This window comes from Mirounga angustirostris, unplaced genomic scaffold, assembly GCF_029215605.1.
Source record: "Mirounga angustirostris isolate CCGP_5_RB_7025 unplaced genomic scaffold, mMirAng1.0.hap1 SCAF_5, whole genome shotgun sequence".
NCBI lineage: Eukaryota > Metazoa > Chordata > Mammalia > Carnivora > Phocidae > Mirounga > Mirounga angustirostris.
The window spans coordinates 171445343-171463449 of NW_026991713.1; the positions used below are offsets into that span (position 1 = coordinate 171445343).

At 52.8% G+C, this 18107-nt stretch overlaps 1 protein-coding gene across 1 annotated transcript; it reads left to right on the forward strand.

Annotated features, from left to right (window-relative positions):
- The first annotated feature begins 7 nt into the window (after window positions 1-7).
- On the forward strand, window positions 8-16289 carry MDH2 (malate dehydrogenase 2). Its single transcript, XM_045875587.3, has 9 exons — window positions 8-202; window positions 6072-6240; window positions 7689-7772; window positions 8228-8337; window positions 9594-9719; window positions 12547-12624; window positions 13897-13996; window positions 14330-14481; window positions 15970-16289. Exons 1-9 carry the CDS (start codon window positions 137-139, stop codon window positions 16099-16101), a joined length of 1017 nt encoding a protein of 338 aa, XP_045731543.1. The 5' UTR covers window positions 8-136; the 3' UTR covers window positions 16102-16289.
- Window positions 16290-18107: the final 1818 nt, after the last annotated feature.

An 18107-nucleotide genomic window follows, 5' to 3' on the forward strand; every position in this document is an offset into this window, starting at 1 on the left:
GGGCCGGAAGCCGGGCCACTCTCGCGAGGCCGGGCAGAGCGGAGCCGGGAGGCCCTGTGCGGTGTGGAGGTCGTTCGTGTCACCTGCCAGCCGCCTGCGCCTTCTCCTGCCGTTCCGCTCCCCGCCCGCTCCAACTATGTTCTCCGCGCTCGCCCGTCCTGCGGGCGCCGCTCTCCGCCGCAGCTTCAGCACCTCGGCCCAGGTAGGCCCGACGAGGGGCTACCTGCAGGCGGAGGCCCCCCCCGGCCGGGGCCACGTGGGTTCTGGGCTCGCGAGCAGCCCTGATCCCCGGGCTAGCCTAGACCGCAGGGTCGTCCGGTACCGACCCGCGCCTGTGGCGCCCTGGGCCGGCCGGGATACTGGAAGGGACGTGCCGAAAGAAAGCCCGGTAGCGGGGGGTGGGGGGAGGCCCCCCCAGCTCTTTCCCCCGAAACCCAGAGAGCCTCCACTTGGTCTACACAACTTCAAAGTTGAGAAGCTTTGGCTGTAGGGCCGAAAATAATTTATGCTTGTAGGCAACTTTCTGTAGTACTTTAAGCGACTGACCTTGTTCTTGTAGCATCCGTACAAATAACGTGTAAGTATTAACTCCATAGTGCAGGCAGACTGAGATACCGAGGGTAGGGAACTGGTCCAAGGTTACAGTCATTTGTCCAGAGAGTTAAAAGTCCGCTCTCCTGCCCGCTGTCAGTGGGTTTTGGATCGTCAAGCTTTCCCTCTAAGAAAGTAAAGATGCTACCTCCTCTTCAGGACCCTTTTGAAGGATCCTGCTTGCTGTGGGCGAACTGGGCCTGCCCCCAGGTGTGGTGACTGTGCAGGGCTTGGTTTGGTAGTGCTTAAGCCTAAGCTATTTTTAGTCATCTTCAAGGATGGTGGTTCTCTAACTCCGGTGTGTGTTAGAATCACCTGGAAGCTAATGAAGGACGGGCCAGGGTGCATTGAGGGTAGGACCTGCACCTTTTGTATGTTTACCAGGTGCCCCAGGTGATTCTAATATAACTAAAGTTTGAGAACCCAGGAGATGCCCACATTGCCTCTTTATTGCACCCAAGAGGGAGTTGATGAGTAAAGGAGATTCCAGATTTCTGCTTTAGCTTCTGTCCTTCAGATCAGTTTCTTGTGCATTCAGTTCATTTGAAAAATAAGTACACAAGTAAGAGTATTGAGTATCCATGCTCGCCAAGATCTGTGGTGGGTGCTGCAGGAGATACCAAGATGAACAAGGGGTGGTACTTGAGATAGGCCCCAAGTGAGTAAACTTAGGACAGGTGGAGGTGCTGAAGACTGATGCTGAGGAGTGGGGGAAGGGAACTGAACTCGGGTAAGACTGTGAGATTTGCTGAGGGACAGTTGGATGAGGGGTACCAGAATGAAGCACACGAAGACTTTGGGCTTTGAAATTGCTGAGATGAGAAAGGCTGCTGGAAGAGAGTGGATTTGGGTAGGGGGAGGATATCAGGAGTTCAGTTTGAGATGTTGAATTTAAAATGCGTATGGGACATACAAGTGGTGATACTGGAAGGCACTAGAGTAAGTGGGAATGATGAGCTTGAGTGAAGTAGGTACATTGGTCTAGAGACTTTGAATCCTGTATCTTTTTTTTTTTAAGAGTGGGGGGGAGAGGGAGAGAGAATCTCAAGCAGACCCCATGCCCATCGCTGAGCCTGGGGCTCGATCCCACAACCCTGAGATCACGACCCAAGTGGAAATCAAGAGGCTTAAATGACTGAACCACCCAGGTGCTCCTGGATCCTTAACAACAAAAATGTATCGGGGCGCCTGGGTGGCTCAGTTGTTAAGCATCTGCCTTCGGCTCAGGTCATGATCCCAGGGTCCTGGGATCGAGCCCCGCATCGGGCTCCCTGCTCGGCGGGAAGCCTGCTTCTCCCTCCCCCACTCCCCCTGCTGTATTCCCTCTCTCGCTGTCTCTCTCTCTCTCAAATAAATAAATAAAAAATCTTAAAAAAAAATGTATCAAGAACACAGCCTCAATATACTTATTTCTGCAGTTATATATTAATATATATGTTATAACGCAAAAAACAGAACTTTAAAAACAAACCATAGTAGGGGCACCTGGGTGGCTCAGTTGGTTAAGCGACTGCCTTCGGCTCAGGTCATGATCCTGGAGTCCCGGGATCGAGTCCCGCATCGGGCTCCCTGCTCGGCGGGGAGTCTGCTTCTCCCTCTGACCCTCCCCCATCTCATGCTCTCTCTCAAATAAATAAAATCTTTAAAAAACAAAAAAAACAAACCATAGTAGACATATTATAAAGCAAACTTAGAAATGAAGGAAGTGTTACCCATTTGCAAAAGTTGCTGAGCGTGTGTGCAGCTAGCAGCCTCTCCTCAATGCAGAAAAGATGAGCAAGTTTGGAAATTGGTCTTCTGCAAAGAGATCAGGAGTTAATCTCTGCAATACCACAGATTCATTCTACATTGTAAAGATTCCACCACTGAAGGACTGTATTTTATACATATTAACTAAATTGATGAAACTTTGTAATATACAAATAATGACATCACCTCAACACCGAAAGCAACAGAATGAGTGAGGAGGTCATCTTATGTATCATAAGGGACTGATTCACTTAAAGACCCTAGTGAGGGCATCAGGTCAGTTCCTTTCTTTCCTTCCTTTTCCTTCCTTCCTTCCTTGCTTTTTTCTTTTCTATTTTCAAGTAATTCTACACCCCGTGTGGGGCTCTACAGTGGAACCACTGCCCTTGTCAGCCTTGGAAGCCAGTCTGAGTAATTTGGGCATGAGGGACTTCAAGGAGATTCTTGAGTAAGGAAGTGAAATGATCAAAAGTTAATTTTCAGAAGGATGGTTTTGAGGTGGAGCTGAGGGCCTAGGGTAGATAATAGAATGGGAATGGAAGGTGAGGGGAAGGTTGGGAAGATGTTTGAGATGCCAAGTCCTCCAAGTCCTAACTGGGTGTCTCTAATAAGGGAAGAGGCAGGAAGTGGTTCTAAGGGTTTGAATTTGGGAGAACACGGGTACTATTTGGGAACAGGGTGGGAGAAGTAGAAAGCATACATTTATTTAGACAGTTGGGCTTATGGGACCATTGGAATGCCTAACAGAGCTGGGAATGTGGGAGTTGGAATTGGAGGTCCCTAGGAGTAGAGACAAGATGTGAGAGTGATTGACTGAAGATCGAGAAGTGGATGAGATTGCCAGACCTCAATTTTGGGTTGATCTGGCTAGTTACCTTTTCTGGGAAGTCATGGGTCCCCCTTTACAGCACCAATTTAAAAAAATAAATAAATAAAACTGAAGATTTTTAGTTGTATGTGCTTTTGGGGTTTACTTTTCTTAAGCAGATGACACACTTTGGGTTTTGTTTGGGCTTTGGTTTCGGGGTTTGCTAACCAAAGTCCATTATTTCTAGTGGCCGTTGCTGTAGAATATGATCTGCAGTGAGAGTATAGGGACCCAAAGCAGATGGCTCTGCCTGAGAGGACCACATATGGTGCTTCAGGTTCTTTTCCCTGCTATTAGTTTGTCTCCTTCCTTGGCAGCTGCCTGCTGGCCCAGAATAGGCTCCCCTTCTCATTTGTAAGGTTAGAGTAGAAATAAGCTCACTGAGGAGTTTTGTTTAGGCCTTGAGTGAGCCCTAGTGGGGAAGGGTACTTTTTGTATAATGAGGCTTGTATCCTACTTCGTCATTTGCTATCTTTTGGGGCCTGGGTATATTACAGTTTCTGTGCCTTAGTTCCTCATATGTAAAGTGAGTCCATTAATATTACTTAATGGAGTTCTGAGAATCAGATAAGGAAAGTCGTAGCTCAGTATCAGCCCCAGGGTGGACCTGATAAATGGCCCGCGGCTACCATTTTGCTGGCGTTCCCAGTAGATGAGGTTGCTGGATGGTGGGAGTTTCAGGTGAAGTCCTGTATAATAAATTCTGTCCCTCGTGGGAAAGGTTACCAAGAGGCAGTCATTGACTTAGTTGTTGGAAATGGCTGGGGTGGGGGTGGCCGTAAGTCCCATTTGGTCATCATCCTTCACAGACTCCTCTTCCTCCTTAAATGCTGGTGTTCACAGGGCTCTGTCCCTAGTGCTCCTGTCACTGTGTTCCCTTTTGTGTTTTGTCCACATCTGGGGCTACCATTAATCTCAATGCAGATGCATAGGGCCTCCAGACCAAGCCTTTAGCCTACTGGGCACATGTGTGTCTGGATGTTTCAAGGGGCTCAAACTCGGCATGCAAAACAGAACTCATTATTTTTTCTCCCAAACCCCTTACCGCTCCTCAGTTCCCTTTCTTTCTTAAAGGCAATGTTGTCTACTCAAGCCGGCAAGTTGTCATGCCAGGTTCCTCCCTCCACTCACCATCTAGATGGAAGGGGAGGGGAGGTGACTGAATCCCTTGTAGCCCGCCCATCCTTCTTGCTTGCCTAGATCCCAACCTTGAGTCATGCTTGGACTATTGCAGTAGTCTCCCTGCCTCCATTCTTGGATATTTCCAGGCCATCTTCCATTCTGCTTCATGTCTTTTTAAAAACACAGTTCTGGACATGTTTTCCCCAGCTTCTAAGACCTTTCACCGATTCCCCATTGCCCAGAAGGACCAGATAGACTCTGCTAGGCTCTCAGCTTTGTCCCTACCTTCTTTCTTCTTCCACATGCATCCAGCAATGCCCAAGCCCTAGAGGACTGCTTCCCTTCACTAGGCCGTACTCCACAGCTCCTCCCCCTAGCATCCATCTGGTAAACTGCTGCTCCTCCTTCAAAACCCCCTCACACTTAATTCTCTCCTAGTGTCTACCTCCGTGGCACTTGTCACACTAGATGCTGTTTATTCAGTTTGCACGCCTTTCGGTGTGCAGGTTTTGTCGTTGGTGCTAGCAGGTCAGTCTGGCGTGTGGCAGGTAGGAGGTCCATGCCTATTGAATTGGAGGTGAGCCTTAAAGATGAATAAGCAGCCCCTTTGGAAGACAGTCTGGCACTTTCTCAAAGATTAAATGTGGAGTTGCCATGTGACTCCTCAATCCCACTCCTTGGTATAAGAATAAGAAGGGGATTAAGTGATGCCAGTCTAGATGTACTTAGCTCTGAAGTAGCTGTCGGAGGTCAAGTCTTTTGACTTCTAGCTCCAGCCTTCTAGATGCTAGCAAGGCAGTCGAGTCTCTCAACTGTATCACTTTTTAACTCTTCCCTGCAGCTGACATGCCCAGAGCCACCTGCTGCTTGTTCTGCCTGGCTTAGTGTGGAGCAGTAGTGATTCTCAGACTTCGGCCACTGCCAGAGTCACCCAGAAATGGTTGGCCTATACAGAGGCCTGAGCCCTGTCCTACTTCGAGGAGCCTGGCCCCCTGTGGGCTCTGTTAGTCCGGCGGGTAATCCTCAGAGACCCCGAAGTGTGGGGCACAGGCGCCTGAGGCTGCAGATCTAACTTAACTGCTAGGGAAGGAGCCTTTCGAAACACACATCCCTCCTGATGCTGCGTGCCCCCTCCCCCATCAGCTCCTTTCCCTTGTCCCCTCCAGAGCCAGCAGGGCTCTTCCCCATTCTGCTTCCCCACGGGCAGTGAACGGCCTGTTGGTGGGTGCTCAGTATGTGTTTGTTTATAGTTAAAACTGCAGGTTGAGGGGCAGGTGCCTGAGTAGAACTTGTTCATCTTTCGGGGGGTGTTTGCAGTAGGACCCCGACTGTCACAACATCTGTGGACATAAGTTCCCTGTTTCCCGGAGATAAGCCTCTACGCTTCAGAAGAAAACCGGACCTTTGGACTGGTAGAAATTCGACGCTGGTGTCTCATTTGGCACCAGAGCAATAAAAGAGACCCAGTGCAGTATTTTATAGGCTATCACGTGACTACTTCTAATACCGATTCTGTATTTTCTCTTTTAATATTTTTATTTATTTATTTGAGAGAGAGAGCATGAGAGGGGGGAGGGTCAGAGGGAGAAGCAGACTCCCTACCGAGCAGGGAGCCCGATGTGGGACTCGATCCCGGGACTCCAGGATCATGACCTGAGCCGAAGGCAGTTGCCTAACCAACTGAGCCACCCAGGCGTCCCCCGATTCTGTATTAAGAGTCCTTTCTCTGTGCCTCTTTTAGAACAATGCGAAAGTAGCCGTGCTAGGGGCTTCCGGAGGAATCGGGCAGCCTCTTGCGCTTCTCCTCAAGAACAGTCCCTTGGTGAGCCGCCTGACCCTCTACGATATTGCTCATACGCCCGGAGTGGCCGCCGATCTGAGCCACATTGAGACCAGACCAACCGTGAAAGGTACTGGACGCGCTGAGCCTGGAGACTTTGCTTCCCTTCTCCCCAGTAGACCAGGGTCCAAGCGATAGAACACGGTTCTTCAGTGAAAGTAGATCAGAGACTCGGGGTTTCCACGTGCATCGTAGAACTGAATTCACAAGTGACTACGTCTTTTTGGACTTGAGCCTGTAAAAAATTTAAATAGCAGCATCTTTCAGAAAAACAAAGGTGATCTAATCTTCCCATTTTTAATTTTTTTCTCATTTGAAAAGTAATAGGATGGGGACTTTCGGGGACTTCTGGAGATTGGGGGGCAGTAGGAATGCTGTACCCCCGGGGCTGCAGGTTGGCTTCCCATGTCCTGGGCCAGCCCTCCCGCCACCCTAGGCTCCTCTGCCAGGTTCCCAAAAGCACGGCCTCCTTAGGGAGATCTGCTCTTCCTGTCAGGCAAACGGGTGTATGTCATCCAAGAAGTAATTCGTCGTCATACATATCATATATCCTGGTTATCTTGCCTTTAGTTTATAGCAGTATCTACCCACATCCCCAAATTCTTGGTTAAGTCATTTCTAAAGCAGTACTGTAATTTACCATTTGTTTAGTTTACTACCTATACTGTTGGCCACTGAGCAGTTTCCTATTTTGCTCTACTCTAAATTCAAATACATAAGCCGTGACGAACATATTCCTCCTTACATCTTGTTTCCTAGGAGCCAGAAGTCGAATCAGTAGGTATGACTGTAAAGTCCCAAATTGCGGTCCAGAAAGGTGGTAGTAATTTCTGTCTCTGCTGGCCATGCGTGGGAATGCCCTGCGTGATGGTGTTCACATGCGTCCTCAGCCGTTGGGCACAGCTCGGGAGGTCAGTTGTCAGCTCAGACGTTTTTGTGCCTTCCGTAATCTCTGAATTTGTTGGCTCGTTTTCTTTTGGAGCTTCTGAAAGCTCCTGCAATAAGGAAAAGTCCAAATCAAAGCAAATTTTGGTCATCAGAGCAAATTTCCCTTGCAGCCTTTGAAAATGGACCTTTTTTTCCCCTCAGATGATAGAAATAAACAAGAGATACCAATACTTAGAGTCCTTCTTTATCAGCACCACGATTTTCTCACGTGGCTTTCAGTGTGTCTTCAGATCTGACCCTGAGATGGAGCTTTTGTTAGGACGCCCGGGTGGTTGGGGGGAGGAATAAGCAGCTCTTGGAACTGGGAGCCAGGAAGGCCTTACAGATGCTAGCGGGTCCGAAAAAGACAAACAGCTGAACTTGGGTGGCGGGGGGGGTGGCTAGACGGTTGATCCATTCCACGGGGGTGGGACCCAGGCAGTCGGAGGCTGGAGGAAAGTGGCGTGAAAGGCGGCTGGAACAGTCGGACCCAGTGGGGGCCATCTTCCCCTGGCTCCGTCCCCACAGCCGTGCTCGCCTCTCCAGATCAGAAAAGGTGAACTTGCTCTCTCCTGGGGTGGGGGTGTCTAGGCTACCTCGGACCTGAGCAGCTGCCGGATTGCCTGAAAGGCTGCGATGTGGTGGTTATTCCAGCAGGAGTCCCGAGAAAACCAGGTGTGTGTTTGGAAGCCTTGCCTCGCATATCCCTGGCAGTCAGGTGGGGACATGGTTTTCCGTTACAGTGGATCGAGTCAGCGTCTCCGTGGCAGAGAAGAATTCCAGAGGCTCCCCAGTCCCTATGGGATAGAGAGGCCTCCCTTTCTTGGCCCGGCACATGTCTGCCGTGTCTGTGCCTGCCCGGTCTCATGTTCTGTGCATGCGGTCTGCCCGGAGTGCCCTTCCTCCACCTGCTGCTCAGGAGCTCTTGCTGATCCTTGAGGATCCTCCTCAGATACCTCCCTCCCTGAGCCCCCTCCCCGCCTTCCATCCCCTCCACTTGTCACACTAGGTTGTTTTTCCTACAAGATAGATTGGCTTGGAACAGGTATAATGTTTGGTTTCCCTGTAACAACTGACACACAGCACTGGGCGGTTCATTTGGTGCCTTGTGAACATCTTGGATTTCTCAGGCATGACCCGGGATGACCTGTTCAACACCAATGCCTCCATTGTGGCCACCCTGTCTGCTGCCTGCGCCCAGCACTGCCCCGAGGCCATGATCTGCGTCATTTCCAATCCGGTGAGTGCCTTCGGCAGGTGGGCCGCTAATGCCGTGCCAGGAGCCCGCAGTGAGCAGGAGGTGGAGGGGCTTGCAGGGCCCAAAATCCGATTAAGGGGCAGCAGCGGGCGCGTGGGATGAACTAAGTGTGAATTCCAGCCTGGTTTTCCCACCACTCATGGGCCTTTGGGTAAATCACTCAAGTCACTTCCCCTCTTTGTGTCCGTTTCTCCACCTGCAAAGTCCATTCTTGAGGCTCCGTTCAGCCCTGATTGTGGTGGCCCATTAACCTCTTTTACCCTGTTCTGCTCAGGGTTTGCGGTTCCTGGTTCCCCATCAGGCTTGCTCAGCCACCCCGGGCCCTGCTCGTGGGGTTTTGTGGGGAGCTTCTCCTTTGATTCCCGAGAGCACACATGCCGTACCCACACAGGCAGCCCCCACGCCTCCCCAGCAGTCCCTTGGGTTGCATTGGCCCACAGCGCACTCTGTGCCTCCTTCCCGGGTGAAGCCGGCCTCTGAGGCTCAGGTCCTGGGTGGAAATGCAGTGACAGTGATGTTGACTGGGGGTCGTGCCCACCGATCCACGCCCGGGGCTTGTCCCCAGGGCCTCTGAGGAGCCGATCCCCAACTAGCTCACCCTCCTCGGGGCAACCGGTCTGCAGTAGGGAGCAGTCACCGCTTTTGCTGGGACGCTAACCTAGCGCCTAACGTAAATCCTGCGGTGGGCTTGCATCTTTATTATGCTCTCTCAGTGCACCAGGCACTGTGTCAGCGCTCGCTGTCTATTAAGTCCCATAATCTTCACGGCCTCGGGAGGTGGTTGTCTCTGCCGTGAGGAAACCAGTTGCCCAGGCTTACCTTGCAGAGTGGCCAAGCTGGGACTTGACCCGAGGCCGTCTGAGGTCTTGGCCCCACGCAGTGCTCTGCTTTGTTCAGGTGTCGGCCCCAGTGGGAGCGGGAGGTGTCCTGTGGAGTCAGCCTCACTGTTAGGTTGACAGCCGGAAGGTCGCATGCACATCTGAGCCATGGACCCCGGGGGCCCCTACGGGGAGGAGCACCTGCCGCCACAAAGGGTTCTTTGTGGGGGGTGGGGGGAGTAGGAAGTCAGCCCACGGTGACCTGTTCCACCACGAGGGCAGCTTGCCTGTAAACAAAGTTACCGGGGCAGTTTGGCCCCTTAGGACTTGCTAGTGGTCTGGGGAAGAGATGTTTCTGTCTGTGGCATGTCTCTTCTCTCAGGATGAGGGCAAGTTACACCTCTCTCTTGCATTTGCCAGGTGAACTCCACCATCCCGATCGCAACGGAAGTTTTCAAGAAACACGGAGTCTACGACCCCAATAAAATCTTCGGGGTGACGACCCTGGACATTGTCAGAGCCAATACTTTCATTGCGGAACTAAAGGTAAGGGACGCATCGGTGTTCTTCAGGCTCCCTTCCGGATGTCCTTGGCTGATCGGTGAGCATAGGAGACCAGGGGGTCTCCAGTGCTCTTGGGGCTGGCCCCCGTGGGGCAGAGTAGCTCTCAGGTTTCCTTGGGGGATCCACACAGACCCCTGCAGGTTTAACCGCAGCCAGGTGGAGTCTTGACTCTGCTCCCTCTCTGTCCTCCCTGGTGCATCGAGGGGCTGGGCTTTTTCCCAGACTTCCCGCTGCCTCAGCTGGGCTGTGCTAAGTTCCTTGCCTCTAAAAACTAGAACTAACAGGCTTTCCATGCTAATGGTATCTGTCAAATGAATGATAAAATCGGCAAACGTGAAGAATTTGGGAACGTGAAGAATTCCTGAAGTCCTGAGATGTCAGGATCGTCGATCCTGGCACGGAGTTCTGACTGCGGTCACCTGCGGCTCGCTGGGCTGCTGACCGGGCCACTGGGCCCGTGCCTGGGGGGGCGGGGACCAGCGCCAGTGCTGGTGTCCTTAGCAGAACCACTTCTCTGGCCTGTGGAAGTGTCTTGAGGGGAAGCAAGGGGAGCCCTTCATCAGCCCGGGAGAGGCTTTCTGGGCCAGTGTTTGCTGGCTTGCAGATGAGGGGGCCTCTCTGAAGTAGGAACAGTTGTCCTGCACACATGAGACTGTTGGCCTTGATCGTATGCCCCGTGTGCCAGGTAGGTCCGCTTCTGGAGTGCGGTGCCCTGTCTTCGTTCATGCTGCGGCACGTCCTCAGCCCCTCTCCTGGGGGCGGGGCTCCCAGAGATCCAGAAGACAGGCCAGGCCTTGGGATTCAAGAGCCAGTGGAATGTAAAAACCAGTCGGGCGCGGACATGGAGGGTAGTTGACTGAGTCAGGACAGGCTTTCTGGAGGAGCTGGCATTCCCGCTGAGTCTGACCAAGGACAGCCCGGGAGGGTGGGGTTTGGGCCTCCTGAGGTTTGCAGCCCGGCTTCCTGGGAGCCACAGTGCTCATTCTCTTTGGGCTTTTGTGGTGCTCCCAAGCTCTTGGGGGCCAAAGCACGCCATCTCCCCCGGGCCCCTGGTCCTGCTGCAACACCCTAGCTGCACGTGGTGGCTGCACGTGGCTATGTAAATTACTTAGAATTACAGAAAATTAGAAATTTCGTGTCCTCCATTGCGCTGGCCACATTTCAGATGCTCGATAGCCACATGTGGCTCCTGTGTTCTCGCAGAAAGTTCTGTGGGATGGTGCTGTCATAGCCTGGGAAGTTCTGCTGTTTGAGGTGGAGGAAGGGGGATCTTGGCCCCTGGCAGATAACCTAGTGCTTGTCAAGCTTCAGTTAAGTGAATTGTCCTCTCCCTCAGGCTCTCTGGCATTCTGGAAAAATCCTGATTTGTATCAGGAATGAAAGTTGGCCCTTAAAGCACCAGTGTCTGGAGCCTCCCTCAGTCTTCTCGGCCATCTTCCGCCCCTTTGCCACCTTCTCTTGGCTTTGCTGATGTGATTACATGTTCTTTACGGCCCCAGGCCTTTGCTCTTTCTGCTCCTTTTGCCTAGAATACACTTCCTTTGGCAAAGTCCTGCTGCTCCTTCTCAGATGAAGTTACATCTGTCCCAGAAAGCCTCTCCCGGGCTGATGAAGGGCTGCCCTTGCTTCCAGAGCCGCCCTGTGTGGCCGTCTCAGCACAGCAGCCGGGGACGTCACTTGTCTCTGTCTCGTAATCAACAGTGAGGGTCTCAAAAGCAGGGCCTCCTGCTTGTGTCCCTAGTGACTGGCACACTGCCTTGGCACGTAGGCGCCGCTGTGTGAGCTTCCTGCTCCGTGAACTTGGTCCTGTGGGCTCTGCCCCCCTCAACGCTGGGTCGCCCTTCCTGGGCAAGGCGGGTTCTTAACTTAGGGCTGCTCTCTTTAGCAGCTGCGGCATTTAGGGAAGGTAGCATCATTGGGGGACTGCTCACTTCCCTCCCTTAACTCCCACTGGATTCTTTTTTTTTTTTTTTTTTGGACCATCTTAAGAAATACCTGGTCCAGGGGCGCCTGGGTGGCTCAGTTGGTTAAGCGTCTGCCTTCGGCTCAAGTCATGATCTCAGGGTCCTGGGATCGAGCCCCAAGTCGGGCTCCCTGCTCCTCAGGGAGCCTGCTTCTCCTCTCCCTCTGCCTGCCTCCCCCCTGCTTGTGCTCTCTGTCTCTCTCTCTCTCTGTCAAGTGAATAAATTTTAAAAATCTTAAAAAAAGAAAAAGAAACACCTGGTCCGCAGATTGGGGGTGTTGTGCCTCCAGTTTAACAAATGAATCAGCCTCTCCTATTCAGCCCTGACAAAGAACCATGGTGTTTTGACCCCTTACAGCTCAGTTTTATTCTGTCCTAATCACTGTGAATTGACAGACTTCTCACCCCCAGGTTTTCTGGAATTGTTTTGAATTTTGCTCTACAATGACGGGGAGGGAATTGGACTCATTCTTTGTGACCAAGTATGGGGACGTGAATCTGGGCTGGTGCATGGAGAATGACCTTAGCTCTGGGGAAGAGGACTGTCTTCTGAGGGACCAATGGGGGGACCCTACAAGGAGGCAGTTTTCTGCTCCCTGTAAAGGAAGACCCTCAAAGTGACCTCACCATGTGACACGTACTCCTCGCTGCGCCTCTCCAACTGATGTTCCGTGCGGTTGGTGGGGCCATGGCAGGAGATCTGAACACAGCTGGACTCCGGTTTCTGTGGTTTCTTTGTTCTGACTTCTGTGGATTTTTTCCAGTATTGGTCCTTTAGGTGGATATGACATGGCTTATACTCAAAGAGCTTTAAAAATTAACAAAGCTTCATACATTGGTGGCCAGGGTTTGGATCCCGCTCGAGTCAATGTTCCTGTCATTGGCGGCCATGCTGGGAAGACCATCATCCCCCTGATCTCCCAGGTAAGTATGTCACCTTGCCAGGAAGCCGTGTTACCGGGAACACCTTTAAGAGGTTCCACCTCGAGGTACTGAAGACAGACTGACAAAGAACTAAGCATCTGTCATATTTTGAGAGAATTCCTGCTGTGGATATAGCCCCAGCCATTGTCGGGGGTGGGGGTGGTTCTTGAGTGGCCTGCAGGGCTGTGGTCAGGCTCTAGCACTTTGGGGTCCACACCTGTGGGAGTGAGTGTGGTCAGAAGGTGCTCACAGTGGCCAGCTCCCAGCACACAACGAAAACTGCTGCAGGAAACCACTGAATTCCTGGTTGGGTCAGAGCAGGTAAAGCTGCTTTGTTTAAAAATGAGTAGAGGGGCACCCGGCTGACTCTATCGGTAGAGCTTACGATTCTTCATCTCAACTCTGTGAGTTCGAGCCCCACGCTGGGTGTAGAGATTACTTAAAAATAAAATCTTTAAAAAAATAAATTTAAAAAAAAATGAGTAGAGACAAGGTGAACACCACTGAGAATGAGATGTATTAAGTCAGTGTCCTAACCCCTGAGTATAATGCACTTAGGACACAAAATATTTGTGCTGTTCTTGCCAAAAGTGCATAACCCAATGAGAAAGGTATGAGGAAACCTTCTATAAATCTAAAATGATGGACATTCTACAAAACGAGCTGTCAGTCCTCTTGGCAAGTGTCCAGGAAGACAGGACTATTAGGAAACGGACTGAGGTGGGGTCCTGGGTGGGAACTGGGACAGGAAACGGACAGTAGTGTTGAAATGGGTGACATTTGAGTAAGGTCTGTAGTTAATGTATCGATGATAATTTCGTGGATCTTCATAATTGCACTGTGGCTATGTAAGATGCTAATAACATTGGGGTAAGCCAGGTGAGGGAAATCTTTGTGCTATTTTTACAACTTTTCTCTAAGTCTAAAATTAGTCCAAAATATTAAAAGTTCTTTAAAAATGAGTAGGGGCCGGGGGGGTGGGGTGGTAGGTTGGTGCCCGGCTGGGCACGCGACTCAATCTCAGGGTTGTGAGTTCAAGCCCCACATGGGGTGTGGAGCTCACTTTAAAAAGCGAGGGGTGGGTGGGCCGGTGGTAGGGGCCACCTACACCTCCCAACAAAGTTGACTTTTTCTTTAAAGCAGAGTTGGTCTCGGTTTCCCCTGTAGTGGCAGTGGCGGGGGAGGGGTCTGCCACGAGAGGGGGAGGACAGTGTGGGGTCTGGGAGTGGTGGCAGCACCTGCTCACGTGGTCCCTGTGGCTTTGGCCCGCAGTGCACTCCCAAGGTGGACCTTCCCCAGGACCAGCTAACAGCCATCACTGGGCGGATCCAGGAGGCCGGCACAGAGGTGGTGAAGGCCAAAGCTGGAGCAGGTGGGTTCTCGGGGGCAGCCCCCAGGTGAGGCTGTGCTGCAGTCCCCAGTTGAAGACCGGAAGGGCCCGGGCAGGCAGCGAATGCTCTTCTCGGCTTCCTGTACGTTCACGGGCTAAGCCAGCCTGGTGGCAGGGGGCAGCCCAGCTTTGTGGAGCGGAGTGGCGGTAGAGGTCCACGCCATTCACGAGTTTGCGAAATGAAGAGATGACAACCTAAATTCTTCACAGCTGAAGCTGAAGGTTTTGCAGCTGCTTTATTTAGCCGGGAGGGCAGGCTTGCCCGGATCTTCCGGTCGCGGTGCTAGCTTGGCTGACCCACCTGTGTCCTCCTAGGCTCGGCCACCCTGTCCATGGCGTACGCCGGAGCCCGCTTTGTCTTCTCCCTTGTGGATGCGATGAACGGAAAGGAAGGAGTTGTGGAGTGTTCCTTCGTTAAGTCCCAAGAAGCAGACTGTGCCTATTTCTCCACCCCGTTACTGCTGGGGGTACGTATCCCAGAGGTTGGGGCTTGTGATGGTGGAAGCAGGTGCGTTCTCTATACTTAAGATGGGGAGCCCTGGCCTGTTTGCTCCATAATTCAGTTTTCCCCTGTGCAGTGACTGTGTCCCAGTGCCTGGGCTGTGCTGGGGTTTTGAGGGTGGTCCCACGTCCCAGAAGTAAGAGCAGGAAGAAACCTCAAATGGGGTAGGAACCCTCCTTCCCCGTGGATCGGCCAGCTGGTCAGTGGCTGACTCGACGTGTTTCTTGATGAAACGCTTGTTCCACCTCAAGGCAGCCGTGGACAGTTCTGAAGGAGAGGCCTCCCTCCACCAGCCCACGTGCTGTACCCTCTGGCTCGTACTTGTTCCTTCTTGTCCCGACCTCAGGCCCGCCGAGCCGGATTCCTCTTCCAGGGAGGCCCGGAGACAGGTCACTGAGCTGTGAGATTTTCCTGGTTTTCTTCCTGGAGCGTGCTGTAGGTTGTCCCCTTGAAGTGGTGGCGTCCAGGACGGAGGCCATCCCGTCCCATTGCTTGGCTTCGGCCAGGCTGTTTTGGAGGCAGCTGTCCAGTCTGGTGACTCTTCCTGAGTGTTCGGGGAGCAGACACCGCTAGGTCTCACTCACACACCGTCCAGCCGGCTTTCCATTTCTGACGTGCAGGCAGCCACTGTCATCAGACCGAGGGGTGGCTGCCTTCATCTCCTGCCCCGAATGAAACAGTTTGGCGATGTGCCGGGCCACCCAGAGGCCCTTCCCTTAGATGCCTGATGTCCAAAGATCCCTGAGATGTGGCCCCAGACCTTGGGGACCCCGTGTGGTGGAGAGACAGGCACTATTCCGGGACCGGGGCGGCGCGGGTGTGTGCGGTTGGCAGGCCCTGCAGGCCCTGGGATCAGGGAGGGCTCTCCGGGGAGGCGGCCCGGAAGCCGAGGCTGCAGGTGCAGGCACACGGGCTCAGCCGTGGGGGTGACACAGCGACACACCTGCTGTTTTCCTGATGTCTCCCGTCTCCCTACTTGATTACATTGGACTTGGGTGGATATTACCAACCTAGCAGAAGACGGGAACCCAAAAGTATGGTCCGTGTCAAGGAGAATGACGTTCAGTGCTGCTAAGGATTGAGTGCTCCATGTGCCAAGCCGCCCACGGGTGTTCTCATGGCCTCCTTTGGGGTGGATAGTACGCCCGCCCGGTTTCTAGATAAAGAAACAGCCTTGGCCGAGGTGCACACGGAGTGAGTGTCAGGGTCTGGATCCCAGCCGGGGGGCGGTCTGCCTGAAACCCAGACTCCAGGCACAGCTCACGCCGTCCCGGCTGGCCGGGCTCCCTCAGCAAGCTGCCCCCGGCGGGTGGGCCGGGCAGGGTCATGAAGTTACACGTCAGGTTTTCCTTAACAGCCTCGTTCATGGAAACCTGTTGTAAAACTTAAGTATTTTCAATGATCCTTCTTAAATTTTAAATTGTCCAATTTTACCCCCTGCCGTCTCCTCCAGAAAAAGGGCATTGAGAAGAATCTAGGCATCGGCAAGATCTCCTCTTTCGAAGAGAAGATGATAGCGGAAGCCATGCCCGAGCTGAAGGCCTCCATCAAGAAGGGAGAGGAGTTCGTGAAGAACATGAAATGAGGGGAGCAGCCAGCGAGCAGTCCGTTTCCCTAACTTATGAAGGCATCATGTCCCTGTAAAGCCATCTCCTACCTCCTGTGTTTGAGTTGCGGCAACCACGAGTGTCGTGTTAGCGTCGCCATCCCTTCCAAATCGCCGGTCTGTCTGTGGGTGCATCAATAAAAGCAGGCTTTGATTTTCTTTTTCAAGGTCTCGGCAAATGTGCTTTCTTCCCCGTTCGAGCTGGCTCCAGAGGGCCTGTCTGGCGTCTCCATCGTGAATCCGAACGAGAGGTTATTTAAATATCAGGCTGACGCATGATGGTTTCATCAGTAGCGTCGACAAAGTCTGAAAAATTTATCGGTAGCTGTTCCTCCCAACCCTGCTCTGCACCATTGCCTCCCTCGGCTCCGTGTCCTCAGTGTCCCGGGGTGACAGTTGGTGGCACATGCCCAGCCGCCGTTTTCGGCCCCCGGCTCCTCCCATGTGGTGGTTTCTGGCTCAGCCGACAGCTCTGTCTTCTGCATCGGAGCTGCCTCGGCCAACCGCTGTCCCACTCCAAATCTCCTCCTCTCGGACGGGGGCCACCCTAGGCCAGAGCTGTGAAGGCTGGCACGGGGGCTGAAACGCAGCACCGGCTGGCTGCCGGGCAGCGTGGGGGACGCGGGAGGGCTGGCTTCGTGGCTCCAGCAGGACCTAAACGGGAAGTTGGTTGTATTCTCTGGGCTTAGGGTAAATGTGGGGAATTAGAGCCAGACCTGTTCCCGTTAGTGTCTGGCGCGTTCCATTGCTTGGAAAGGGAAACAGAGCCCTGTGCCTGAGAAGGAACTTGGCCGCAAGTGATGACCTTCCAGTGACCGGGTGAAAGGGCAGGTGGGGGCGGAGCTCTGCCCTGGGCGGGACACTCCTCAATCTACAGGAGCTTTTCCTTAAAACTAAAATGGGTGTTATCATTATGACATCATTGTTTTCTTATAAGAGTAATAGGCGTCCACTGTTTAAAACCTAAAATGTGGGGCGCCTGGGTGGCTCAGTCCGTTAAGCGTCTGCCTTCGGCTCAGGTCATGATCCCGGGGTCCTGGGATCGAGCCCCGCATCGGGCTCCCTGCTCAGTGGGGAGCCTGCTTCTCCCTCTCCCTCTGCTGCTCCCCCTGCTTGTTCTGTCTATAAATAAGTAAAATCTTAAAAAATAATAATTAAAAAATAAAAATAAAAAACCTAAATAAAATGTAGCCAAAACATAAAGGAAAATAATCACGGGTGATGGTATTTCTCCTCTTTCGTTTATTTTGAAAGTTGAGATAAGGTCTCATGTGTCATTTTGTAGCCTGCTCTTCTGGTGAAACACCACCCCGCCCCCCGGGTCTAGTTGCTTTAATGCCATTTTCTGTGTCATCATTCGACTTCCCCCCCCCCCGCCCCTTCCCCCGCAGCCTTTCTGCAGGCTGACAAGGCTCTGCCGGCTGCTTCTGCCCCAGCTGCAGGGCCCAGCCGGCCTGGCGCATCCAAGATGGTAGCTTATGTGTGCTGGTGTGTAGGGGCTGCCGGGGAGGCCGCCGGGCTTGTCACTCTTCATGGGGCCCCTGCTGCGGAGCAGGCAGATCTCTTACTTGGTGGCTTGGGGTTCTCGAAAGTGCAAAAGCAGAAACTGCCTGGCAGTAGGACAGGCTCAAAACCGGCCCCATCCTCGAGGTGAAAGCAAATCCCCAGGCAGGTCCAGGCATGGGGGGGGGGGGGACCGACCATGCAAGGGCCGGAGTCCCGGGAAGGCCTGGTTCTTCAGGGGCCACCTTTGGAGACGAGCTACCACTCTAAGCACGGATGTATTTTCCCTTATCGCTTGTCATAACGGGGTCACCCTTACGGGGAGCCCACGGTAACTACTCCACTGCCCTTGGATGATTTGGTCACTGAGGGTTTCGCTACTGTAAAGAGCAGGGCTCTGGATGCTGCCTTTGGACTAATTCCTCCCGGTAGTTCTGTGTGTGAAAAGCCATGCCAGCTCTCTCTCGGGTCATCTGCTCTGT